General features: G+C 51.0%; 2 protein-coding genes across 2 annotated transcripts; both read left to right on the top strand.

Annotated features, from left to right (window-relative positions):
* The first annotated feature begins 924 nt into the window (after positions 1-924).
* CHMP7 (charged multivesicular body protein 7) lies at positions 925-15,714 on the top strand. The gene is made up of 10 exons (XM_030964319.1): positions 925-1,285; positions 2,199-2,373; positions 5,289-5,474; positions 6,773-6,906; positions 7,247-7,295; positions 8,965-9,084; positions 9,582-9,680; positions 10,977-11,037; positions 12,300-12,461; positions 13,462-15,714. Exons 1-10 carry the CDS (start codon positions 996-998, stop codon positions 13,524-13,526), a joined length of 1,341 nt encoding a protein of 446 aa, XP_030820179.1. The 5' UTR covers positions 925-995; the 3' UTR covers positions 13,527-15,714.
* A 7,366-nt stretch (positions 15,715-23,080) lies between these two features.
* On the top strand, positions 23,081-24,370 carry LOC115912489 (D(1)-like dopamine receptor). Its single transcript, XM_030964070.1, has one exon. It carries the CDS (start codon positions 23,081-23,083, stop codon positions 24,368-24,370), a length of 1,290 nt encoding a protein of 429 aa, XP_030819930.1.
* The last annotated feature ends 3,293 nt before the right edge of the window (positions 24,371-27,663 follow it).

The raw sequence follows: 27,663 nt of genomic DNA, 5'->3' as shown, positions 1-27,663 counted from the left end.
AACATATTGAATTAGATCCATTATATATGAAATAATGATAATATAATATATTATCATCTAATATAATTTTGTATCATGGTGTGATACAATATCAGATTATAATATCATATATATAATATTGTATTAAAGTAAATATATTATACATAATATAGTATTATGAATATACTTATACCTATATTATTACATACTAATTAATATTTAGTTTTGCTATTATACATTAACAAAATTTTTATTATATAGTTTATATGTATATTATATTATAATAGATTAATTGCTATTTATATTATAATAAGTTTATTATTTATTTATTAATATATATTATATATTCATTATCATTATTAATAATATCGATCTATAATTATATAATTATAATAGTTATATTATAATAACATCATATAAAATAATAGATAATATTAGAATACAATATGATATGACATAATATAATATATTATATAATATTATAATATAATATAATATAATATAATATCATATCATATCATATCATATAATATAATATCATATATAATATAATATAATATCATACAATGTAATATAATATTGTAATATAATAATAGCATCATTAATAATAATAATAGTAATAATAATAATAATGTTTTATGAGGAAAGTTTAAAATATACATTTATTCTGTATACGAGACATATGGGAAATATATATTATATATATAATTATTATATATAGTCCCAAATGACCCAAGCCCCGCCCACTCAGCACTGGCCTTGACACCATTTATGACAGTCGTATATGACGTCACAATGACGTCACCACATGAACACGGGCGGCGATTGGGGGCGGGGCCCTTGACCCTCTCCGGGCCGTACCACAGCGGGGGCTGAGGGGGGGGCGGCGTGGCCCACCCCAAGTGAGGCGGGGGGGGCGCGGGGGTGGCACCGCGCATGCGCCGTGCGCGTCTCCCGTGAGGCGGGCGGGCGGCCGGGCCGGGCGGAGGCCGCGGCCGAGCCGGGGGCTCGCGTAGATGTGCAGCCCGGGGGAGGCCCCCCCTGGGCCGGCCCCGGCCGGGGACCTGCCCCCGGAGTGGGAGACGGATGACGAGCGCATGGCCTTCTTGTTCTCGGCCTTCAAGCAGAGCCGCGAGGTGAACAGCACCGAGTGGGACAGCAAGATGGCCTTCTGGGTCGGGCTGGTTCTGGCCCGCGGCCGGCGGAGGGGCGCGGTGAGGACGTGCCTGAGGGAGCTGCAGAACGGCTTCGAGCGGCGGGGCAGCGTCCCCTTGGGGCTCGGCACCGTCCTCAGGGAGCTGCTGAGGTAAAGGAGGTCGGGGAGGGTGTGGGGGGTGTCAGGGGATGCGGCTGGCGATGGATCCGTGCTCTGCCAGCCCGGAGGGGGAATTCTACACTGGCACGGGTTTCCCAGAGCAGCTGTGGCTGCCCCGTGCCTGGAGGCGTCCAGGGCCGGGTTGGATGGGGCTTGGAGGAGCCTGAGGCAGTGTCAGGTGTCCCTGGCATGGCAGGGGTGGCGCTGGGTGGGATGTAAGATCCTTCCAACCCAAAGCAGTCTGAGATTCTGTGAATTGCGGTTCATGGTGTGAGTGTGGAATCTGGGAGGCCGAGCTGGACAGGGAGTCAGAGCTCAGCCAGGGCCTCGCGGGAGGTGTGGGAGGACAGGGAATATTCCCGCAGGAATATCGCTGCTATACAGGGAGATAATCCCCGGAATGTTGTGGTGTCGCAGCTGCTGAGGGCACTGGGGATGTGTTGAGCTGGTGTTTGCAACCAGAGGTTTCGTGTTGTGAAATTGCAGCCCGGGACTGGTACATCGAAGAGGTTCCAAACAGCAGGAGCTCTGTTGGTGACCTGAAAATTAAAACCAGTAGATTTGAGAAGCTGTTTTTCCAATTTAATATAAAAATTGAGCTATCCTGAAATGGCAGATTACCCCTAAAACTGACCCTCCCTCTTCATCCCCTCCTTTGATGCCTCATCAGTTTTGAGTGGAAAACTGGGAGAAACTTGCAAAATGGAAAAAAAGAGTAAACAAAAAGCACTTGGGATCCAGAGGAAGCAGGAGAGGCGTGGAAACCTCTGTGTGCTTCCAGCAATGAAATCTCAAACCTGAGCTGGATTTGGTGATAGAAAATGCCACTGGAGTGGAGGATGTGCAGGATATCCAGGGTTTAGACTGGCTGTGTTCAGTTCCATGTGGATTATCTTTTCCCTAGACGTGGGAAGCTCCAGAGGGAGTCAGACTTCATGGCCAGTGTAGACAGCAGCTGGATCTCCTGGGGCGTGGGAGTTTTCATCCTGAAGCCCCTCAAGTGGACCCTCTCCAGCGTGCTGGGGGACAGCAAAATCCCTGAGGAAGAGGAGGTTCTGATTTACGTGGAGCTGCTGCAGGTGAGTGTTGTGGGGAGCTTTTCCTGTGCATCTCCAGGAAAGCCAGGAGTCGTTTCATGTGCTGGAAGGAGGGCTCAGGGCTGAGCAGATCTTCCTTGGTGCTGCTGAGGTGTTCAAAGGCCTGGAGAGAGATGGGGTGGAGTGCCCTGGGGATGGGAAGGGATTTAGATGTTCCTTGAAAATGATGGAGCTGCTCCAGGGGCTGGAGCCAGGCTGGAGAGCTGGAGGTGCTCACCTGGAGAAGAGAAACTCCAGGGAGAGCTCAGAGCCCCTTCCGGGGGCTCCAGGAGAGCTGGAGAGGGATTTGGACAAGGGATGGAGGGACAGGACACAGGGAATGGCTCCCAGTGCCAGAGGGCAGGGATGGATGGGATACTGGGAAGGAATTGTTCCATGTGAGGGTGGGATGGAGTTCCCAGAGCAACTGTGGCTGCCCCTGGATCCCTGGCAGTGCCCAAGGCCAGGCTGGAGCCCCTGAGACACTGGGAGGTGTCCCTGCCATGGCAGGGGTGGCACTGGGTGGGATTTCAGGTCCTTCCATCCCAAACCATTCCATGGTTCTGACAATGACTTCTCACTGACTCCAAGAAAAGGGAGGGAAACAATTCCTTGCTTGTCCAGGGAGGTGAGAACTGTGCTGGGAGCCAGCTGGGAATCCCAGGCTGGAGCTCATTCCTGTGCAGGACATGAGGAACTCTGGGGCTCCATCTGCTCCGGGGCTGAGCAGGGGATGGGACAGTCCCAGCCTGGCTGGAGCTCATTCCTGTGCAGGACATGGAGCTCAGAGTTCCTCAGCTCCCTCTGCTCCAGGGGTGAGCAGGGGATGGGACAGTCCCAGCCTGGCTGGAGCCCATGCCTGTGCATGAGCCAGCCCCTCTGCTCAGGATAGCAGGGATGAACACAACTCAGGCTGGAGCTCATTCCTGTGCAGGAACTCTGAGCCCAGCTCCATCAGCTCCAGGCATGAGCAGGGGATGGGACAGTCCCAGCCTGGCCACCCAGTGTCCCCCCAGCCCGGATTCCCTGGGCATTATTCCAGCTGCTTTCCCATGGGGTTGGATCCTGGCCCAGCCCCTGTTCTCTCTCTGTTACTCTGTGTCTGTGGAACGAGCCTCAGGCTTTGCTGTGGTTCTTTGGGTTACTGTGTCCAGCAGAAATGCAGGAAATCTTTAAAAGCAGGAATTTTTATTTGGTTCAAACCTGGGGAGGGATTTCCAGGAAGTGCAGGGGAAGCCAATTGATTGCCTGTGTGGTTCCTGTGCTGCTCCACAGCTTTTCAGGGAATGTCAATAACAGTTTTGGCTTTTGTGGATGGCTATTTTGAGAGTTCCCTGTGGCTGTATCTGAAATTCACTTTGGAATAAAGCAGGAAGTGTCCATGTTGGGGGGAAGGAGGTGTGGGAGGATTTGGGAAGAGCAGGAATGCTGTGTGGGCTGCCAGCATCCCTGGGATGCCTTGGAGTGGCTGCCTAGAACAGAGGCTAGACAGAGTTAGAGAATTAAGCAGGCATTTATTAATAATAAATTTATCAATAAAAATAATTAAAGAGAAATAATATCAAACTAATAAATATTTATTAATAATAAGCAATAAATTAAGATATATCATTACTAATTAATATTACTAATAAATAATATTCAAGGCCTTCAGTAGCTACACCTTGGGCAGTCAGCAGCCTCCAAGGTGCACAGTGGTCACGAGTTTTTCAGACAGGTATGAGTTTGGTTCATTTACATACCAGGGGTTAATTGTCCAATTACAGCACCAGGTAATGAAGTCATTTACCCCAGTTTGCTCCCCCCAATTCACTTTTGTTGATGCTTTTTGGGGCCTGAGGCAGCAGAGTGTCCCTGGATCTCAGGCCTGGGGGGGTTGCTTTGTGTGCCCAAAATGTGAAGCCAGTAACTGGCACTGTCTGTGGAGTTCAGAGGGATGCACTGAGGCAGGACAGGATCTGGAAAACACCAAAGGTGGAATCCTAAGGCATCACTGTGGTTTATTAAAAAATTATGGATTTGATCTAGTACTGATATCCAACTGTGATGGACAAAAACTCTCTGACAGTTTAGAGTTAGAAAGTGGATGTTTATTGTGGGATAACTCCCAAATACACACTGCCATTTACAGGTGATTACAGAGTCCTTTTATCCATACAAGTATTGAATACCCAAAATTCAAATAGATATTGATAACTTTGGTACATCCCATTCCCAATATGGATATTGATCTAGTACCGATATCCAAAACCTCTCTAACAGTTTAAAGTTAGACAGTGGATGTTTATTGTGGGATAGCTCCCAAATACACACAATTTACAGGTGATTACAGAGCCCTTTTATCCATACAACTATTGAATACCTAAAATACAATCCATATTCATCATTTTGGTACATCCCATTCCCCGTTTCCCATGGTAATTAGTTCAAAAGCCATTAAGCATGAGTCGTTTGTCCCTTGAAATGGGTCAGTGGTCCCTTTCATGGGGAGGGGTCCCAAAATGAGGAAGTAAATGAAGTCTTCCTCATTCTGACCTTTCTACCTTTTCAATGCAAATATGACAAATGAACCCATTGGTAGAACTCCCATTCCCCATCTTCGATTGGTTTCAGAACAGAGGAGGCCACAATTGTCATATGTTCCTAAAAACAATTGTCTTATGTTCCTAAAAACAATTGTCTTATGTTCCTAAAAACAATTGTCTTATGTTCCTAAAAGCTATTGATCAGTTTCTATATTCTTCATTATAAACCCAGCTAACCAAACATTGTGTTGACGAGCAATCAGTTATTAGTTAACCACTAACTCTTAACTTCATCAAGGGCTACCCATTTATTTTAATTAACTCTAATTAAAATCTTAGCTCCTCTAAGATCTCTAAATTCCTTAAAGTTTCTGTCTGGCTGGGTCCTTGCAGGAGAAGGCAGAGGAGGTTTATCGGCTGTACCAGAGCTCTGCCCTCTCCTCCCACCCCGTGGTGGCGCTCTCCGAGCTGCGCTCCCTCTGCGCCGGCCTGTGCCCCGATGAGCGAACCTTCTACCTGCTGCTGCTCCAGCTGCAGAAGGAGAAGAGGGTCACCATCCTGGAACAGAACGGAGAGAAGGTACAGGGTCCAGGTGACTGCTTTTGGGTGGTATCATCCCTGTCTTGCCTTCCATCTGCCTGGAGAGAAATGGATTTTAGGCATTCTGGTGGCTGAAATGGGTGCGCTCTGTCTGGAGAGGTGAATTCCAAGTGCTTCAGTGTGGTTGTAGGTGACAGGAAATCCTAAATCTGGCATGACAGGTTGTGGTGTGAGGCCCCCAGGACGAGGTGAGAGATGAGACTTTGACTCCATTGAGTCTTTGATGAGACTTTGTCCTCAGAAGGCTGATATATGATATCATATCCTATTATATCCTATCCTGTCATATCCTATCATATGATATGATACGATACAGTATGATATGATTTTGTATTATATTTCATAATATAATATATGAAATTATATGATAAGAAATTATATTATATTATATTATATTATATTATATTATATTATATTATATTATATTATATTATATTATATTATATTATATTATATTATATTATATTATATTATATTATATTATATTATATTATATTATATTATATTATATTATATTATATTATATTATGAGAAATTATATTATAAAAAATTATATACTAAAACTATACTAAGGAAAGAGAAAGGATACATCAGAAGGCTAGAAAAGAATGCTCATGAAAGCTCATGACTGACTCCTCAGAGTCCAACACAGCTGATGGTGATTTGTCATTAATTAAAAACAATTCACGTGTTTGGATAAACAATCTCCAGACCACATTCCAGAAGAGCAGAACATGGAGGAGCTGAGGCTTCTCATCTTCCCAGGAGAAGGAATCCTGGCGAGGGGGTTTTTCAGAAAATATCACGGTGACAGTAGGTTCTTTAAACATTTACAATAATTCAGATTAAATTGAAGAGTTAAAAACATGGCATGACAATTCCAAACCACACAAACTCCACACCTCTCAAATCAGTGTGGAATTCCACATTTCTGAAAAGCTTTTTATGTTTGTCACTTCCTACAGAGGTGCAGGCACTCAGCTCTGAGATTCCACTTTCCCTGTAGTGCTCTGAAGCCCTTGGGAGTCTGACATTCCCATCCCCTTCCAGGATCCAGGACAGCTTGAAATCTTCCAGGTGTTCCCTTAAGGCTTTTTGTTTCCACTCTGCTGATCCTGATCCTAGTTTAATATTAAATCCTGTGGTGACTGGGACATCCTCGTGACTCCAAGGCCTAAACTGGGAGTGCAAAAACTTCTTTTCCTTCCTTCCAAATGAAATTATTCCTAACTGAGGTTTCTGGGGAGTGACTCCAGGCTGTGCTGCTCTGATTTCAGATTGTGAAGTTTGCCCGGGGCCTCCACGCCAAGGTGTCCCCAATGAACGATGTGGACATTGGGGTTTATCAGCTGATGCAGAGTGAGCAGCTGCTGTCACAGAAGGTGGAGTCCCTTTCCCAGGAAGCAGAGAAGTAATTTGGGGAAGGGTGGTGGGAACAACATCTGTGGGATGTAGAGCTCTGGGACACAATTAGAAGCTGCTTTCTCCTGTTCTTTCCTGTTCATAAAAAAAATGGTCACAGCCGTGTGCTGGGGCAGCTTTTCCAGCCTTTGTTCCCTGTGAAAACAAGGTGCAGGGAGTGTTTGCAAGGATTTGGAATTCAGTCAAGGGCTTGTGGGACTCAGCAGTGGTTTGAGGGTGGTTGTATCCAAAATGCACCTTGTGGTCCCCTCAGAGGGAGGGGGAGGGTGGTTGTGAGTTGTGAAAAAAGGAAGAAATTTCCTTTCCTTTCTCCTTTTTCCATCTTGCAGGTGTAAAGAGGATGCCAGGAGTGCTTGCAGAGCTGGGAAGAAGCAGCTGGTGAGTGGAATTGCCCGGGAAGTGTCCTGGAGCTGCCCCAGAACTGCAGATCATGCCCAGGGTTAAACCTGGGGGCTTCATCCCAGGGGTGTTGGGAGTTATTCTAGCCAAGTGTTAATACACAGACCATTGGTTTTATTTGTTCTTACTTTCTACATCTCGTGTAACTCTTCTGCTGACAAATCTCATGGCTGCTGCTTAGCTCTGATCACAGTTCTGCTGTCTCTGAGGCCTGCCCTTTGCAGCTTTCCCAAAACCCTCTGATTTTAAGGATTCCCACACCATGGTGCCAGCAGGAATTATTGGACTCACCAAAGTGGGGATAAGCCCAGGGGAGGGGAGAGTTCCCAGATTTGTGTGTGAAGCTGAGCTGAGGTCACTCTGTGCTTGTGATCTGAGCTCTCTCTGTGTGTTTGTGTGAGCTGAGCTCTGTGTGTGTGCGTGAAGCTGAGGGCTCTGTGTGTGAGCTTAGGTATTTCTGTGTGTGTGTTTGTGAAGCTGAGGTCTCTGTGTGTGAGCTTAGGTATTTCTGTGTGTGTGTTTGTGAAGCTGAGGTCTCTGTGTGGGTTTGTGAAGCTGAGCTGAGATGTCTCTGCGTGAGCTGAGCTCTCTCTGTGTGTGAGCTGAGCTCTCTGTATCTGTGTGAAGCTGAGCTCTCTCTGTGTGTTTGTAAAGCTGGGGTATCTGTGAGTTGAGGTATCTCTATGTGTGCTTGTGAAGCTGAGGTCTCTGTGTGGGTTTGTGAAGTTTAGCTGAGGTGTCTCTGTGTGAGCTGAGCTCTGTGTGGAGCTGAGCTCTATCTGTGTTTGTGAAGCTGAGGTCTCTGTGTGTGAGCTGAGCTCTGTGTGTTTGTGAAGCTGAGCTGAGCTCTGTGTGTGAGCTGAGCTCTGTGTGTTTGTGAAGCTGAGCTCTCTGTGAGCTGAGCTCTCTGTGTGTGTGTGTTTGTGAAGCTGAGCTCTGTGTGAGCTGAGCTGTCTGTGTGTGTGTGTTTGTGAAGCTGAGCTGAGGCGTCTCTGTGTTTGTGAAGCTAAACTCTCTCTGTGTTTGTGATCTGAGCTCTGTCTGTGTGATCTGAGCTCTGTGTGTATGTGTGATCTGAGCTCTGTCTGTGTGTGTGTGTGCGCTGAGCTCTCTCTGTGTTTGTGTCTGTGTGTGTGATCTGATCTCTCTCTGTGTGTGTGTGAGCTGAGCTCTGTGTGTGTGTATGTGATCTGAGCTCTCTCTCTATGTGTGTGTGTGAGCTGAGCTCTCTCTGTGGGATCTGAGCTCTGTGTGTGTGTGATTTGATCTCTCTCACACTGTGTGATCTGATCTCTGTCTCTGTGTGATCTGAGCTCTGTGCGTGTGTTATGTGTATGTGTGTGAGCTGAGCTCTCTCTCTGTGATTTGAGCTCTCTCTGTGTCTGTGTTTGTGAGCTGAGCTCTCTCTCAGTGTGATCTGAGCTCTCTCTCAGTGTGATCTGAGCTCTCTCTCTGTTTGTGATCTGAGCTCTCTGTGTCTGTGTTTGTGAGCTGAGCTCTCTCTCTCTGTGATCTGAGCTCTCTGTGTCTGTGTTTGTGAGCTGAGCTCTCTCTCAGTGTGATCTGAGCCTCTCTGTGTCTGTGTTTGTGAGCTGAGCTCTCTCTCAGTGTGATCTGAGCTCTCTCTGTCTGTTTGTGGCCCTGGCAGGCCCTGCGGTGCCTCAAGGCCAAGCGGAGGACGGAGCGGCGCATTGAGGAGCTGCACTCCAAGCTGGACGCGGTGCAGGGAATCCTGGATCGGATCTACGCCTCCCAGACCGACCAGATGGTACCGAGGGCTCCTCCCTGGGCTCCTCCCCCTGCTCCTTCCCCTCTTCCCTTCACCTGAGGGGGGGGATTTACCCTGGCAATGTCCCTCTGCATGAAGCTCCTCCATGTCCCGGTGTTTCTCCAAGGATGCTGCTTGGGAAGCAGCTCTGGAGAGTGGCTCCCGCTGTTTTCATCAGCATTGTGCATATTTGTCTTTTATTTTGAATTGCCAGGTATTTAATACCAACCAGGCTGAAGTTCATCAGCATTGTGCATCTTCATCTCTTTTATTTTTAATTTCAAGGTATTTAATACCTACCAGCCTGGAGTTCATCAGCATTGTGCATCTTCATCTCTTCTATTTTTAATTTCAAGTGTTTAATGACTCTCAAGCTGGAGTTCCTCAGCACTGTGCATCTTTCTGTATTTTATTTTTTATTTCAAGTTATTTAATGCCTACCAGCCTGGAGTTTGTCAGCACTGTGCATCTTCATCTGTTGTATTTTGAATTTCCAGGTGTTTAATGCCTACCAGGCTGGAGTGGGAGCTCTGAAGCTTTCCATGAAGGATGTGACTGTGGAGAGGGCAGAGAACCTGGTGGATCAGATCCAAGAGGTACTGGAGCAGCCAGGGGGGTGTGGAGATTCCCAAGAAACCTGCCCAGATATTAATTAATTATTAATTCTTTGGTTGCTTTTAATTATTTCGTTTTTTCCTTTTATGGCACTCAAGCAAACTGACTTAATTTTGTGCTAAAACATCAGCAAGAAGATTTCTGTGTCTTCTGGTTTTGCTGCAATGTATTTTAATTTACTTTAAATTTGCATTTTGTGGGGTTTTTTTTTGATCAGAAAAATTGGGGAAGCACCCAGCTTTCCTAGAAAGTCTTTGGGTCTATTAAAAATACAAATGAAACCTTTGGAAGCTGGAATGAACTGTGTGCAAGAAACAGCCTGACATTTTATTTTATTTTATTTTATTTTATTTTATTTTATTTTATTTTATTTTATTTTATTTTATTTTATTTTATTTTATTTTATTTATTGTATTGTATTTTATTTTATTTTATTTTATTTTATTTTATTTTATTTTATTTTATTTTTTATTTTTATTTTCTTTTATTATTAAAATTTTATTTAATCTTATTTATTTTTATTTTTTAATTTTATTTAATTTTGAATTTAATTTTATTTCATTTCATTACTTTGTTTTGGTTTTGCTCTATTTTATTAATTTTTTCTTTATTTATTCTATTTTATTTCTATTCCATTTTATTTCTGTTCTATTTTATTTCTATTTTATTTCATTTTATCCTATTTTATTCCATTTAATTTTATTGTTTATAGGCTGGATTTGATGATTTCAAAGATCTTTTTCAATATTTTCCAGTTAATTCTGTAATCTCCTGCATTTCAGTGAGGGAAAGGAGTTCATTCTGCAGGAGCTGAAGTGAGCAGAGCAGTCAGGCAGTCTCAGCTGGTGTCAGAAACAGCCAAGGATTAATTTTTTAACACCATCAGCTCAAACTGAGCCTTCAGCTCGAGCTGAGGGGCTGCAAAATGTCCTGGTTGGGATGTGTTGATCTTCAGCTTCCAGGTTCTGGAGCCCAAGCTGCAATTCCAGCTCAGGGTTTCTGTGAAAAAGCTCCAATCACAGCAATAGTTCTACTCCCACTGTGAAATTCTGCTTTGGGTTTGATCCTCAAATTGCCATCCCTGGTGTTGTTGTTTATTGTTCTGCAATAATCTTCATGTTCCTTGTGAAAACCAAGGTGGAAATTTTGCACTAATTCCTGCTGTCTTCAGGCCAACTTCTGTTTTTGTTTGTTTTTTTCTGCTTTTGATAAAGCAGCTGCAGTAGGGCACAAAATTAATTTCTAATCTGTATCTAATTGTGTTTATTTTGCCTCAGCTTTGTGACACTCAAGATGAAGTGGCCCAGACTCTGGCTGGAGTGGGGATCAATGGTCTGGGTATGTTCTGGAGTTTTCATCCTTTACTTCTCCTTTCCCTTCCTCCCTCCTTTCCCTGCTCCCTCCCATCCCTGCTCTCTCCTTTCCCTGGCTCCTTCCTTTTCCCTGCTCCTTCCCTTCCCTTTTCCCTCCTTTCCCTTTTCCCTCCCATTTCTGCTCTTTCCTTTCCCTTACTCCCCCCTTTCCCTGCTCCTTTCTTTCCTTGCTCCTCCCTTTCCCTTCCTCCCTCCTTTCTCTTCCTCCCTCCCTTTCCCTGCTCCCTCCCTTTCCCTGCTGCTTCCTTTGCCTTACTCCCATCCTTTACTCTCTCCCATCCCTTTTCCCTCCTTTCCCTGCTCCTTCCTTTCTCTTAGTCCTTCATTTCCCTTTTCCCTCCTTTCCCTTGCTCCCTCTTTTCCCTTGCTCCCTCCTTTCCCTTTTCCCTCCTTTCCCTTACTCCCTCCTTTCCCTTACTCCCTCCTTTCCCTTACTCCCTCCTTTCCCTTACTCCCTCCTTTCCCTGCTCCTTTCTCTTACTCCTTCATTTCCCTTTTCCCTCCTTTCCCTTGCTCCCTCCTTTCCCTTACTCTCTCCCTTTCCCTTCTCCATCCCATCCCTTTTCCCTCCTTTCCCTGCTCCTTCCTTTCTCTTGCTCCTTCATTTCCCTTTTCCCTCCTTTCCCTTGCTCCCTCCTGTCCCTTACTCCTTCCTTTCCCTGCTCCTTCTTTTCCTTGCTCCTTCCATTCTGTTTTCCCTCCTTTCCCTTTTCCCTCCCATCTCTGCTCCATCCCTTCCCTGCTCCCTCCCCACATTCAGCACCTTCCTGGGGCAATAAACTCTTCCCAAAACACCAGAGTTGGTGCCTGAAGGGAATGGGAGCAGGGAGTTCTCCTCTCTGACAGTTTATCCATCTCCAAATCCTCGTGGTCCCCGTTTGGGGCTGGGTTTCAGTTCAAAGCTGGGTAATGCTGGTTTAAATCTATTTTTAGGGCAGCTGCTGCTTTGTTTTGTTGGAGTGATGAGCTTTTTCCTCTGGCCTGGTTGCTGCTGCAGCTTGTTTGCCTCTGCTGAAAGGTGCCAGAGCTTCTTGGCCTCAGTGCCAAGGAAAAAATTCTTCACCCTGACATCAGGACTGAATTTTCAGTCCTTTAAAAGAAGTACAGGAAATTCCTTGTGAGTAACAATGGATGGAAGGAATAACAGCTCTGTTTTGGATCTCAGTCTGTGCTGTGAGGATGCCACTGAATTCTCCTTGGAGCTGAAATATTTTCTTTGCTCAGCAGAGATGGACTCTGAGGAGCTGGAGAAGGAGCTGGACAGTCTCCTGCAGGACTCCAGCAAGGATTCCCTGGATCTGCCTGCCGTTCCCCACAAGGTGCTGAGTGCCCCCATCTCTGATGCCGAGCTGGAAGCTGAGCTGGAGCAGCTCTCTGTGTCTGCTGGAGGTGGGAATGGCAGCAGGGCCTGGGAGGGGCTGCTCTGGGAGCTGGGACAGCCCTGAGCAGCACAGGGGGCAGCAGAGTCCTGGGAGAGCTGGGAATTCTGCCTGGATCCAGGCTCAGCAGAGCTTAACCCAGTCCTGGGAGAGCTGGGAATTCTGCCTGGATCCTGGGAATTCTGCCTGGATCCTGCCTCTGCAGGGCTAAACCCAGTCCTGAGCTGGGAATTCTGCCTGGATCCAGGCTCAGCAGAGTTAAACCCAGATCTGGGAGAGCTGGGAATTCTGCTTGGATCCTGGGAATTCTGCCTGGATCCTGCCTCTGCAGAGACAAACCCAGTCCTGAGCTGGGAATTCTGCCTGGATCCTTTGCCAGGGGTGGAGGGAGAGCTGAAGGCTCTGTGAGGGAGCAGCTGCTTGGACTAATTGCTTTTTTACATTTAACAAAGTTGTACAAAGCCAGGCAGTGTTGGAAGGGATAAACCAGAATTTTCTGAACAGGATTTGTCCAGCACTCAGCATCTTCCCTGGAATGCTCTTTATGTGGGACAGGCCTGCTTAAACTGGGCTTCATTTACTGAGAAGGAAATAAATCATAAGAATGATAAATAAATCATATTTTATGATTTATTAATGATCTTTTTGGGTCCCTTCCAACTCAGGATATCCTATGATTCAGTGACAGTGAATGACCAGAGTTTATGGGCTTGAACTGAGCTTTCCCTACACATGTCCTGGACAGTTTCAGTTTTCCTTTTGGGAATCTGTTCATGAGCAATTCCACAGGATTGGCCATGTAGTTTTCCTTCTGGTTGGGCAGGTTATAACCCCAATTTCCAAGGCATTCCCTGAAGATTTCCAGGGCATGCCCTGTTCCACATGGAACATGTGATTCCAGGGGGATGGAGCAGAGCAGGGAAGCACCTGGGCACTCTGGAACTGCATTGGGTGGTTGTGGATGTGTTTGATGAGCTCTGATCTCTTCTCTGTTGCAATTCCCTTCACAGCTGTGGCACAAAAGACTCCCTCTGCTTCTTCTGAACCCAAAACAGCTCTGGGACTGAATCTCTGAAGAGCCAACAGAATCCTGTTGCTGCAGTTTGGGAAGTGTCTCAATGTTCCTTAACTGATGACCAGAACTTCCAAGGAGAGGGGAACACCCCCTGTCCTCCTGGATCTGTCTCTGCTCAGCAGCAGGAGCTCCTGCCATGACAATCCACTCTGGACCTGGCCCCAGCTGGTGTTTGTCATCTCTGTGCCAACATCTGGTCTCGATCTGACTCGTGACCCCAAGTCACTGCCACATCCAGTCTTCCCTCCTGGGAACACAACTCCAGCCAAGATAAACTCTTCTGTGTCCATACCAGTGCTCGGTTTTGGGTTTGATTTTGATTTCTCTTCCTTTGCTGTGGCTGATGTTGAGAATCTGAGTAGCAGCAGCATTGCAGTGGCTCAACATTTGGCTGTTTGTGTGGTTGTTTAGAACACTTGGCACATCAGTCCTGCCCTTGCAGCAGCTTCGACACCTGGTGCTTGTTGTGTCCCTCCCTCTGGATCCTGCACTGACAGCCAGGCACTGGAACTGCTCCGTTTGAGGAGATTTTGGTGCTGCTCAGAGAGGGCAGCAATGGCAAGCACGAGACAAAAGAATCCCTCTCTCTGTAATGACATTAAGGCCTTAAAAGGGAGACCTGCAAAAGATTCCCCCAGAGGAGTTTCAAGCTCTTGTGGCCAAGGCTGGGCGTTGCCATCCAGCCTCTTCTGCTGGCACTTGAAATTGGAGCTGGTGGCTATTTTTGTGTCACCCCTGTGAGCAAAACTCCTTGGGAGCTGCAGGGTGCTGGCTCTGAGCTGCCACGGAGGGAGTTGGGGTGGGAAATAAAGAGATCCCTTGGGAGAGCACAGCTCCATGGAACGGCCTTGGCTTTGCCTTCCGCCCTGGCACTGCCCTCCCACAGGATTGTGTGTTCCCAGAGAGCCCAGACCAGCCCCTGTGGATGTTTTTGATGCACAAAACCCTGAGCACCACAGCTGCAGCTGCTCCAGGGCTGCCTCTCCCCCACGAGCCAACCCCTCATCTTTTGCAGGTCACTTTTTGCCCCTGGCGTGCACACGGAAGCCTGGGAAGCCCAAATCCCTGAGAAACGGAGCTCCAGGAGGGGAATGTGCCCTTCCCTGGCATTCCTGAGCATGGCAGGGGAGTGCCTGGCTGCCTGTGGATGGATCACAGCCCTGTGCCCCTCCTCCTGACTGGGAATGTGTCCCACAGCACTGAGAATGTGTTCCTGCACCACTGGGAATTTATTCCCACAGTATTGGGAATTTATTCCCACAGCACTGAGAATGTGTTCCTGCAGCACTGGGAGTGTGTCCCACCACCAGTGGGAATGTATTCCTGCACCACTGGGAATTTATTCCTACAGTATTGGGAATTTATTCCAGTACCACTTGGAATTTATTCCAGTACCACTGGGAATGTGTTCCTGCACCTCTGGGAATGAATTCCAGCAGCGCTGGGAATTTATTCCCACAGCATTGGGAATTTATTCCCACAGCATTGGGAATTTATTCCAGTACCACTTGGAATTTATTCCAGTACCACTGGGAATTTATTCCCACAGCACTGGGAATGTATTCCTGCAGCACTGGGAATTTATTCCCACAGCATTGGGAATGTATTCCTGCACTTCTGGGAATTTATTCCCACAGCATTGGGAATGTATTCCTGCACTTCTGGGAATGTATTCCTGCAGCACTGGGGATGTGTCCCAGCACTTCCACACTGCCTCTCCAAACCCCGCTCCTCAGTGGCAGCTTGGGATAATGGGACTGGGGGCTGGAGTTTCCCCTCCTGGTGACCGTTTGGTGCCCACTCGGTGCCAGCCCAGGCCAGGGGTGGCACTGGGGCTGTCCCCAGGGGCTCTGTCCCCTCTGTCACCGCTCGCCAGTGCAGGCTCCTGCCAGGGGAGGGGGAGGCTGCAGCTCTCACTTCCCCCGTGGAATGATGTACAATGACTTGAAGCTCTGTATTCCTTTCCTCTGGAAGTAAATGGGAGAAAAACCTCGGTGTTTTCTGCCTGTGTGTGACCACAGGGGAGGGGAGGGACCCGGGGGGCCTCCTGTGCTTTGTCCCTGCTCCAGCTGCTGTTCCAGCTGTGCTGGGATCCAGGGATAGTCCTGGGCTGCTTCATCCAAACCCAAACTGAGCAACTGCTCCCCCAGACTTTACCCTGGGTTTAAAAAGCCCATTATTAAATATTACCACCTTTAATAATTTGTCTGTTTTTCCTGAGCAGGCTCTGCTGCTTTCTGGGTGGCACTGCCTTCATTCCTGGTGCCATTTTGGACACAATTCCTGCTTTTCATTATCTTTCCCTTTCTTTTTTATCACTCTGCATCTCAAACCTGCACTTTGAAGGCTCACAGTCCTTTGCCTAAACCACTTTGCTCATGGAGAAAAGGAAATCAGTTCTAATGAACCCCTTGGTTTTGTACTGGGCAATTCCTAAAGCTGATTTTGGGGCAGTTTTTCACCCAGCTTCTTGTTCCAATTGTCATTAAGCAGCCCAGACTGGGAGCCTGGTGCTGGTTTTCCCTCTGCCTGAAGAAAATCGATGTCAATTGAGTGACCTGCTGATAAAAAACCAAATTTCCCTCTGAAACCACAATGCCTAAGCCAGGAATCCTCAGGCTGTTGATGCTGTTTCCTCTGGCTGAGGTTTGATCTGATCCCTGGAGAGCTCCCGTGGTTTTACAGGGCTCAGGTCTCACCCACAACCTGGATTTTTGTTTTTAAAGCCTGACTCCTCCTCCTTCCTCCCCTGATCTCAGAACTTGTCCCTTCCCTGGAAATTCCTGCAGGATAAACACTCCCCTGTAATCCTGGGATGCATTAGCCGTGCTGGAAGTGCCATTTAGGAGTTAAACCCGAGCAGCTGCTGCTTTATTTGGAGTGGCTGGTAATTTTCTGCCTTTGATGCAGAGTGGGGGATGTAATCAGGGTGCCTGAATGGAGAATTTTCAGGATATTTTGGTGAGACAGCAGGGAGAGGAAATCAAGGGCAGCCTCTTGCTGGGTGAGGAAATTAAATATAAAAACTTCGAGCTGAATTGCCACCAAACTGGAATCTTTTCATGCTGGAGAGCTGTTTAAAATAGTGCTTAACTTGAGCCTGGAATAAAATAGCTGCTGAACTGTTGCTGATCAAATAGTGCAGATCCCCAGGGGAGGAGATCTGACCTCTCCCAGGAGGAGCTGCTGGGTTTGGTTTGTGACAGCAGAACCCGCAGGGATCCTGCAGCAGGTGTGGTCCAAATTGGCAGAATTTGGATAAATTGAATCCCATCCCATCCCATGGATCCCATCCAATCTCATGGATCCCATCCAATCCAATCCCATCCCATCCCATCCCATGGATCCCATCCAATCTCATGGATCCCATCCAAACCAATCCCATCCCATCCCATCCCAGGGATCCCATCCCATGGATCCCATCCCATCCCATCCCATCCCATCCCATCCCATCCCATCCCATGGATCCCATCCCATCCCATCCCATCCCATCCCATCCCATCCCGTGGATCCCATCCCATCCAATCCCATCCCATCTCATCTCATGGATCCCATCCCATCCCATGGATTCCATCCCATGGATCCCATCTCATCCCATCCTATCCCATCCCATGGATCCCATCCCATCCCATCCCATCCCATCCCATCCCATCCCATGAATCCCATCCAATCCCATCCCATCCCATGGATCCCATCCCATCCCCCCAGCCCCAGCTGAAGGGGAGATCCTTTCCTGTTCCTTTCCTACAGCCTCAGGTTGTGCCGGGGGAGGTTTAGGTTGGAAATTGGGACGAAATCCTTTATGGAAAATTTCAGACACTGGGAGGGTGGAATCACCATCCCTGGAGGTGTTCAAACAGTGGGGAGGTGGCACTTGGGGACGCGGCGTGGGGTGGCCTTGGCAGTGCTGAGGCCACACTTGGACTTGATGGTCTGAAGGTCTTTGCCAAACCTAACTCTAAAATTTTACATTTGGCGCTCCCGAGGAGGAGGAGCTGATTTGTGTCTCGAAGGATTTCCTGGAAGCCTCCTGGCTTGGGATGTGCCACCATGAGCTGCCACTGCCACCCTGTGCTGTGACTTAGGGGGGTGACAGATCCAGTGCCACCCTGTTGTGTGTGACAGACCAGTGCCACCCTGCTGTGTGTGTGACAGACCAGTGCCACCGTGCCCTGTGTGTGACAGACCCATTACCCTTCCCTTTGTGACAGACCAGTGCCCCTGTGTGTGACAGACCAGTGCCACCCTGCCCTGTGTGTGACAGATCAGTGCCACCCTGCCCTGTGTGACAGACCAGTGCCACCCTGCCCGTGTGTGACAGACCCAGTGCCACCCTGCCTATGTGTGACAGATCAGTGCCACCCTGCCGTGTCACAGGGCACTGCCACCCCTGCTCACCCGGACAGCAGTGGCAGCAGTGGCAGCATCCCCGTGTTTGTTTCTGAGATCCTGAAAACCTTCGTGCCCAGAGCGGGGGTTGGTAGGAAAATGCCCCGTGGGGCACCGAGGGCAGAGCGTCCCTGGGCGGCTGAGGGATCTGCCCTGAGGGCCTTGGGGTATCCTGAGAGGGAAAGGACGCGGACACCCCAGATCCCACCCTGGGAGTGGCGTCCAAACGCCCCTGGAGCTCTGCCAGCCCCGGGGCCGTGCCCGTTCCCTGGGGGCTGTCCCGGGGTTTATTCCCCCCCACCTTGGGGGAGAACCCTGCCCTGCTCCTTTCCCTGCCCAGCCCCAGCTCCTGCCCTGCCCTGCTCCCCGGCCCTGCCCTGCCCAGCCCCAGCTCCTGCCCTGCCCTGCCCTGCTCCCCGGCCCTGCCCTGCCCCGCCCCAGCTCCTGCCCTGCCCTGCCCTGCTCCCCGGCCCTGCCCTGCCCCTGCCCCAGCTCCTGCCCTGCTCCTACCCCCGTCTCTGCCCATGGCCCAGCTCCTGCCCTGCTCTCCTGCCCTGCCCTGCTCCTACCCCAGTCCCTGCCCCAGCCCAGCCCTGCCCTGCTCTCCTGCCCCAGCCCTGCCCCAGTCCCTGCCCTGCTCCCCGACCCTACCCTGCTCCTTTCCCTGCCCTGCCCCTGCCCTGCCCTGCCCCAGCTCCCGCTTTTCCCACGCTGGATCCCGAATTCCCGAGGGCCGGCGCTGCTCCGGGCGCGGCCGCTGCTGCCATCTACCCTCGCTCCCTGGCGCTGCAGCCGCCGCTAATTAAACCGAGGCTTAATTAAACCGAGCTGTGACACGGGGACAGCGAGCGCCCGGACACCCAGAGCGAGCCGGGCTGTGGCTTCAGAGAGCATCGGCTCCTGCCGGGAATGGATCGGGGCAGGTCCTGCTCTCCTCGGGCTCAGCTGAGCCGGCTCGGGGTGATGGACCCGGGTTTAGTATTCCCGGGTGATAGACCCGGGTTTAGCAATCCCGGGGGGATTGATCTGGGCTCAGCAATCCCGGGTGATGGACCCGGGTTTAGCAATCCCGGGGTGATGGACCCGGGTTTAGCAATCCCGGGGTGATGGACCCGGGTTTAGCATTCCCGGGGTTATGGACCCGGGTTTAGCAGAGCTGGGTTGATGGATCCGGGCTCAGTTGAGCCGGCTCGGGGTGGGGGGATGGATCCCGGCTCAGCAATCCCGGGATGCTGGATCCGGGCTCAGCAAAGCTGGCTCGAGGGGATGGACCCGGGTTTAGCAATCCCGGGGGGATGGACCCGGGTTTAGAGAGCTGGGTTGATGGACCCGGGCTCAGCTGAGCCGGCTCAGGGAGCTCTGGTGGCTCTTTCCCCTGAGGTGACAGGGAAAGGCAGGGTCAGGGATGCTCCAGACCACACTCCGGGCACAGAGTGAATTAATTTCAGCTGAACCAACTCGTTTTGTGCCCAGGATTTGCAAAGCTTGTCCTGCTTTTCCCCGCCTCACTTTGGCAGGGAGGCTCTTCTCCTCAGGAGAGCAGTGGTGGCCCTGGATCTGTCACAGCCGGGCAGGGTGGCACTGGGTTTATCACACACACGGCAGGGTGGCACTGATCTGTCACACACAGGGCAGGTGGCACTGGATTTGTCACAGCCGGGCAGGGTGGCACTGGGTTTATCACACACATGGCAGGGTGGCACTGGATTTGTCACACACAGCAGGGTGGCACTGGATCTGTCACAAACAGCCGGGTGGCACTATCTGTCACACCGGGAGGGTGGCACTGAGAGGGCAGGGTGGCACTGATCTGTCACACACAGCAGGGTGGCACTGGATTTGTCACACACAGGGCAGGGTGGCACTGATCTGTCACACACATGGGAGGGTGGCACTGGATCTGTCACAAACAGCAGGGTGGCACTGGGTTTATCACACACAGGGCACGGTGGCACTGGATCTGTCACACATGGCAGGGTGGCACTGGATTTGTCACACACAGGGCAGGGTGGCACTGGATCAGTCACACACAGCAGGGTGGCACTGATCTGTCACAGCCGGGCAGGGTGGCACTGGATTTGTCACACACACAGCAGGGTGGCACTGGATCTGTCACACACAGCAGGGTGGCACTGATCTGTCACACACATGGGAGGGTGGCACTGGATCTGTCACACACATGGCAGGGTGGCACTGGATCTGTCACAGCCGGGCAGGGTGGCACTGATCTGTCACACACATGGGAGGGTGGCACTGGACTGTCACAAACAGGGGTGGCCTGGGTTTATCACACACAACGGTGGCACTGGATCTGTCACACATGGCAGGGTGGCACTGGATTTGTCACATGCAGGTCAGGGTGGCACTGATCTGTCACACACAGCAGGGTGGCACTGGATCAGTCACACACAGGGCAGGGTGGCACTGGATCTGTCACACATGGCAGGGTGGCACTGGATCTGTCACACACAGCAGGGTGGCACTGGATCAGTCACACACAGGGCAGGGTGGCACTGGATCTGTCACACATGGCAGGGTGGCACTGATCTGTCACACACAGGGCAGGGTGGCACTGGGTTTATCACACACAGCAGGGTGGCACTGGATTTGTCACACACAGCAGGGTGGCACTGGATCTGTGACCTCCATAAGTCACAGCTGCAGTGGCAGCTCATGGTGGCACATCCCAAGCCAGGAGGCTCCCAGGAAATCCTTCTTTGAGACACAAATCAGCTCCTCCTCCTCCTTAGGAGCTCCAAAATATGAAATTCTGGAGTTAAGGTTGGCAAAGACCTTCAGACCATCAGGGCCACCCCCACACTGTGTCCCCAGCTGCCACATCCACACCTGACTGGAAAAGGATCTTGACTCTCTGGTTAGTTGTACCAGTTACCCCTGAGGTGAAAGCTGAGGTGGAACGAGCTGGGAATTACGGAAATCGTGATGAACTTGAAAGAGAAGCAACTTTACACCACTTTACTGAAAGTAAAATCTGTTTACCAAGGATTAAAAAACTTATCCTCATCCTCACTGGTTCTGCAGGTAACCTGTGCTGAAAAAAGATCGGAGGCTGCTTTGTGTGGGACTTTCAAAAAGAAAAAAAAACTTCCAGGTTTGTACAGGATTTTTAGATGTGGTTTTTTTCATTTTTTTCCTGGTGAAGGGATTTTGCAGTGGACAGTAAATGCCAGTTTTGCACCAGCTCAGGGCAGGGAGGACTGATTGGTTTGGGGTCATCTCTGAGCTGTGACTCAGCGCCTGGGCACGGAAATCAGGCATCTCTTATGCAGAAATCACAATAAATTTCTGTGCTCATTTGCATTGAGCACCCTCAAATCTGACTGGGATGATTATTTTGCCCCTCGAACCCTCTCAGCGAGTTCCCAGTGACTCACCCTGTGGATTCACATCTCTCCCAGCTCCCAGGGCAGAGCCAGATCCCACCTGAGCCAAAGCCAGAGGGATTTGGCTCCAGAGGGAAGAGCAGGGGCTGCAGGAGCAGAGGGAGCTCAGACCCCTCTTGCTCCTGGCCGTGAATCCCAGCCTGGCCATGGAAGAAATCTGGGAATTCCGCGGGAGCACCAGCAGGTGAAGAGGAGAGAGGAGAGGGAGGAAGATTTGCAGCAAAGCCTCCCCAGCCCCAGAGGTGAGTTCTGGCTCCTGGGAGCAGCAGAGGAAAGGAGCTGGGGTGGGAGGCAGGAGGGAAAATCCAAACTCCAAAAATCCAAAAATCCTGTCGGCAGAGATCTGGAAAGGACTGAGAGCTTCCAGCACTTTTCCTGGGCTGGCAGAGGGACTGGATTGCAGCTGGGGCTTCGGAGATGCTGAGGGAGCAGGGAAAAGGGAAAATGGGCTCTGGATGCTGATGGAGCCTTGAGCAGCTGAGAAACCTCAGCAGGGATGTCGAGGGTGTCTTGGTTTGAAAGCCAGGTGCCTGCTCAGGAAGGCAGGAGCCTCCCCTGAAATGGAGAATGTAAAATCCCCATCTCCTCCAAATTGCTATAAATTTGAAATTAAGGGGCTCTCAGGCAAAAATATGGGAGCAGGAATAACAGTTCTTTAATAGGGAAGAAAATAAAAGGATAAAATAAACAATGCAGTGAACTAAACCAGCACTGCCAGAGTCAGAACCCAACCTGACACCCTGTGGGTCAGGGTGCTGGCAGCAGCGCCATTGGAATTGTGGCTCAGCCCTCCTGCAGTGTCAGGGGTGGTTCTGCTGGAGCAGGGATCCTGGAGAAGGGTGCAGTCTTCCTCTGGAGATCCAGGGGCAGAGGCAGCTGCTGCTCCTCTGGGAAATCCAGTGGAGAAGCCGGGCTGGTGTTCCAGGGTAGGAGATCGGAGGGTAGGACGGTTGGGACAGACGGAGATGAGAGATCTCTGCAGCCAGGTCGTGGAACTTGGGGTTTATTGCAAAGGGCCAAGTGCAGGGCCCTGCTGGGAGCTGCCAGGCACAGCTCGGAGCAGGAATGAGAGAGGAGAGGGGGAGAGAGGATGAGAGGGTAAGAGAGTAAGAGAGCGAGGTTCCCATTCCAACACAATAAATCTTCTGTGTTGAATATTCTCATTCTCACTAACCAATCTAGTACAATATACAAATCCTACAGCATTTACCTACAGCCTATAAGAATCACTACATTACCATCCTGTGTTACATTTTAAACCCTAAAAACTCCTCTTTGGGCCCCTCCTGCCAAGCTGTAGGGTCTGCTCTGACCCTTGGAGCTGTCTGCAAGCAGAGGGTGTTGTTCCATCAAAAGGGGATCACCTTCAGCCAGCCACACCATTGTTTTCCAGTTGTTCAGTAACTGAGGCATCTCACAGCTTGCTTTCATTTCAATCTCACTTATAGTTTCCATATTCTCAAAATCTTTTGCCAGACAATCGTATTTATAAGGCTTTCCTGTTTCATCTTCCCCAACATTCCAGAATCTCCAGATTATATCCAGGCAGGAATGCTTGGCTCCTCCCTCTGGGCTCACATCTCCCAATGGGATGCTGCAGTTCTTATCAGCCGTGCAGCGACATTCAGTGGCCTCTTATCAGCAGGTGTCCCCCCAGCTGTGGAAGAGATAAGGAGAGCTGCCCACCGAACAGAAGCCGGCTGCCATGCAGACGGTGAATAGAACACAATTTGCTTGACAATCCAGGAACACGGGGCAGCCATGGATGGGTTTTACCCCTCGGCAGGAGGAGCTGGGCAGGACGGGCTCAGTGCCACCGGCTGGGCAGCACAAAGCCACTCCCCGCTGTCCCTGCGGGTGGTGACAGCCGCCTGCCTGTCCCTCCTCATCCTCGCCACGCTGCTGGGGAACGCCCTGGTGTGCCTGGCCGTGCTCAGGTTCCCACACCTGCGCTCCAAGGTCACCAACCTCTTCGTGGTCTCCTTGGCCGTGTCCGACCTGCTGGTGGCCGTGCTGGTGATGCCCTGGAGAGCAGCCAGTGATGTGCTGGGCTTCTGGCCCTTCGGGGCCTTCTGTGACCTCTGGGTGGCCTTTGACATCATGTGCTGCACGGCCTCCATCCTCCACCTGTGCCTCATCAGCCTCGAGCGCTACTGGGCCATCGCCGAGCCCTTCCGCCACCAGAGGAGGGTGACGCAGCGCCTGGCCTTCGTCACCATCGCGGTGGCTTGGCTGCTGTCCCTCCTCATCTCCTTCCTGCCCGTGCAGCTGCAGTGGCACAGGGACCGGGAGCAGCTGGGGTTTAACGGCTCTGCGGAGGAGGGGAGCTGTGATCCCAGCCTCAGCAGGACCTATGCCATCTCCTCATCCCTCATCAGCTTCTACATCCCCGTTGCCATCATGCTGGGCACCTACGGGCGCCTCTTCCGCCTGGCCCGGCGCCAGCTCCGTGGGATCTCCTCCCTGGAGACCCCGGCGGGACGGAGCGCCCGCCCTCGGGAAACCTCCCTGAAAAACTCCCTCAGGAAGGAGACCAAGGTGCTGCAGACCCTCTCCATCATCGTGGGCGTCTTCGTGTGCTGCTGGCTGCCCTTCTTCGTGCTCAACTGCCTGGTGCCCTTCTGTGACCCCGAGCTGCACGTCCCGGGAGCGTCGCCGTGCGTCAGCAGGGCCGTGCTCAGCACCTTCACCTGGCTGGGCTGGGCCAACTCTGCCCTCAACCCCATCATCTACGCCTTCAACGCCGAGTTCCGCGCCGCTTTCGCCTCCCTGCTGGGCTGGGGCTGCCTGTGCCGCGGCGGCGCCGTGGAGACAGTGACCTTCAGCAACGAGCTGGTGTCCTTCCACCCCGACACCTCCGGGCACAGGGCTCTGCAGAGCCTCAGCCCGCCCCAGCTGCTGCCCCACGCCGTGCTGCAGCTGGAAAACCCCGAGGTGGCCTTGGAGAGGGTTTCTCTGGGCTCCTCCCCACCTCAGATCCCCCTTCCTGAGAGTGGGACCCCCGTCCGGCTGGGGAGGATTCCCCCTCTGGCCAGCAGCGCCTTCCATTGAGCCTGGGTGGGAAAGGGGGTGGGAAGGTCTCCAGCAGAGAGGGGAGCTGGGACATTGCTGTTCTCTGCGGAGCTGAGAGAGGAGCTGGCCAAACCCAGCTGGTCACTGGCCTGGTGGGACTGGGGCTGCCTTTGGCACAGACCCCCTTGTTCACCTGGCTGCAGAATGTGGCTCCTTTTTCTCTTTTTCCTGCACACGTTTCCTCTGTAATCCCACCAGGAAGCATCTTCCTCCTTCTCCTCCTCCTCTTTTCCTTTCTCCAATCCCAAAGTGGCCTTGGAGAGAGTTTCTCTGGGCTCCTCTTCCCCTCAGAACCCCTTCCTGAGTGTGGCTGGGGAGGATTCCCCCTCTGGCACAGCCGCCTTCCACGACCGGGTGGGAAAAGAGGGGAAAGGGGTGGGCCAGCGACAGAACCCCCCCGCTGTGCTCCCTCCACCCTGTAACCCACCAGGAAGCCCCCTCTCCTCCTCTCCCACCCAAGTGCCTTGGAGAGAGTTTCTCTCTCTCAGAACCCCTTCCTGAGTGTGGCTGGGGAGGATTCCCCCTCTGCCAGCAGAACCTTCCACTGAGCCTGGGTGGGAAATGAAAAAGAGTGGTGGGAACATCTCCAGCAGAGAGGGGAGCTGGGACATTGCTGTCTCTCCTGTTCTCAGAGGAGCTGGGGATAATGACGGTGTTCCATTCCGTTTGCATCACTGTGTGGAATACCAGAGTGGTGTTCCAGGCGTCTCCAGCCCCGTTTCTGTAACTGAATTTTGGGCCCAGCCCAGGTGGCAGCAGGATTTGTGTTGCTGCTTTCTCCAGTTCACCCAGGGTTCAAAATCCTCCCTTTCTGCAAAAGATGGAGATGGAAGGGCTGGAACTCCTCTTTCCTGGTGACTTCAGCTCAGAGAGCAGAGATGGTTGGGTCTCCTGAGCCTCTCCGTGGTCAGGAAGTAAAAACCCAGCTGGGCCTGAGGGGAGAGGCGGCTTTGGCCACTGCCCTTGTCCTGTGGCCACCAGCCCAAGGCTGCTGGATGGGGACTGGCCAAATCCATCTGGTCACTGGCCAAATCCAGCCGGTCACTGGCCAAATCCAACTGGTCACTGGCCAAATCCAGCTGGTCACTGGCCAAATCCAGCTGGTCACTGGCCCAGGGCTGCTGAATGGGCACTGACCAAATCTTGCTCCCTGGTCACCAACTGCTGCTGGCATTCCTGTCTGGAGCTCAGTGCTGGGCTGGGCGGCACCTCCAGCCATGGAAAACCAGTGGATTATGTGGGAAGGAGGTGATGGATTCCCAGGATAACTCTCCTGGGCTCAGCTCTGTCCTCAGGAATTCCATGGATTTCCCGGGATAACTCTCCTGGGCTCAGCTCTGGCCTCAGGAATTCCATGGATTTCCCGGGAAACTCTCCTGGGCTCAGCTCTGGCCTCAGGAATTCCATGGATTTCCCAGGATAACTCTCCTGGGCTCACCTCTGGCTCTCCCTGTCCTCAGGAACTCCTCCTGCAGGTCTGGCCTGGAGCCCGGTGCTGGGTTTGGGAGCAGCTCCGTGTCTGGAGCTGCTGCAGGAAGGATTTGGTGGCTGAAATTCCGCTCTGGGCCTTGGCTGAGGGCTCCTGGCAGGGATCAAAGCCCTGGTTTAGCCCCTGGATGTTGTGTCCGAGTGCTCCAGAGGGAACAAGAGAAAATCCACAACACTGTCCTGGTTTCTGCTCCTCTACCATACCTTCCACCCCCCAGATCCTCCTGTTCCAGGGCTGTTCCATCCCTTTTTGCTTCATTCTCCCTCTAATTCCCATCCTCCTCCATTTCAATCACAAAACCTCTTCAGGAGCTCTCCTTGCCCTGCAATCAACCTCTGGAAGGTTCTGTCTCATCAGAGGGGTCAGGAGCAGCTCCCGAGCTCCATCCCAGCCCTCTGGAAGGTTCTGTCTCATCAGAGGGGTCAGGAGCAGCTCCTGGGCTCCATCCCAGTGACTTTGGGAAGGAGGTTTGACCCCTGCCTGATTAAACCCGGCTCATCCCCGTGAATCCCAGACATCCTCAGCTCCCCCTCCCCGGCAAACAAAGGGAGAAATCAGGCAGTGCTAATTACAGAGCCCGGTGCTAATTACAGAGCAATGTGGGAGGGGAGCAGAGCTCTCCCGGCCTCTGGGATTTTTCTAGGGAAGCACTGACAGGATCCCACAGCATCCACAACATCTCCCTGTGGGACAGCCGGGAGGATTTTGGGTCAACCCAAAACAATCTTGGGGTTTTTCAGCCTGATGTGGAGAAGGAATTGTTGGTGTGACAGGGGATCGATCATCTGGAACCCTTCAAGTGACTGAATGAATCTGAACGCTGTTGTATTAATTTATAATTAATATTTATAATTCAGGGTGTTGTGTGGTGCTGGGAATTCCTGGCTTGGCACAGGAGGGAATGGGAGTGCCCAGCTTTTCCCAGAACCTTTTTTGAAGAGTTTCTTGATAGGTGTGGCAAAATTCTGGTGCTTAATGCGGGATGGTTTGTAAAGGGATTGGGGGAAAGCAGCCAGCTTGGTGTGTCTGTGATGAGCAGGGTGAACTGCAAAGGAAAGAAAACAAAGAGGGTGAAGTGACCCATTTTGTGTCCTCTTATTACCTGTATTTAATTACTGAATTAAATTAATGTGTTTAATTACTGCTATTTTCCTGCAGCAGCTGTGACCCAGCAGCAGAAGGGACAGGTGGTGACAGAGCCAGCCCCAAACCTGGCAGGCTCTGGAAGAAATCCCAGTGTGTTACAGACTGGGAAATGGGAACGGCTCCAAACTGGTGGGACTGGGGCTGCCCTTGGCACAGACCCCCCTTGTTTACCGGCTCCAGAATGCAGCTCCTTCTTCCCTGCACAGGTTTCCTCTGCAATCCCACTCCCTCCTTCTCCTCCTGCTCTTTTCCCTTCTCCCATCCCAAATTCCACACTGGGGTGGGTGAGATTATTCCAGTCTGGGGCTGATCCCAGAGCGGGGATTGGGGCAGGATCTGTGCCTGACCCTGCTCTGTAATCCCAAAAAAACCAGGTCACTTTGGATGTGCCATGGGTGACCTGGGGACAGGTTCTGGGTTTTTGGGGTGAGGAGCAGAGGGGCCTGAGAAAAGTGATATTTGGAAAAGAGGGAAAGGAGGAAAAGCATCAAATCCACGTGGAAATCAGCAGATAGAGGGGAAAAATTGGATGTTCCTCCTAACCCAAACCATTGCATGATTTGAATGTGCTGGGCTGGGGCAGGCAGGGAGAGTGTGGGAATTAACCCCGTGCAGGGGATGTGGAATTGTGCTGCTT

The sequence above is a fragment of the Camarhynchus parvulus genome, chromosome 22 (assembly GCF_901933205.1).
Source record: "Camarhynchus parvulus chromosome 22, STF_HiC, whole genome shotgun sequence".
Lineage (NCBI taxonomy): Eukaryota > Metazoa > Chordata > Aves > Passeriformes > Thraupidae > Camarhynchus > Camarhynchus parvulus.
This window is presented reverse-complemented; position numbering and strand designations above follow the sequence as displayed.

Excerpts from the sequence above, each read along its gene's own strand:
- CHMP7 (XM_030964319.1), top strand. The coding sequence starts at position 996 with ATGTGCAGCCCGGGGGAGGCCCCCCCTGGGCCGGCCCCGGCCGGGGAC. Across the intron at positions 11,038-12,299 it reads AGTGGGGATCAATGGTCTGG|AGATGGACTCTGAGGAGCTG; the intron begins GTATGTTCTGGA and ends TTTGCTCAGCAG. Across the intron at positions 12,462-13,461 it reads GCTCTCTGTGTCTGCTGGAG|CTGTGGCACAAAAGACTCCC; the intron begins GTGGGAATGGCA and ends TTCCCTTCACAG.
- LOC115912489 (XM_030964070.1), top strand. The coding sequence starts at position 23,081 with ATGGATGGGTTTTACCCCTCGGCAGGAGGAGCTGGGCAGGACGGGCTC.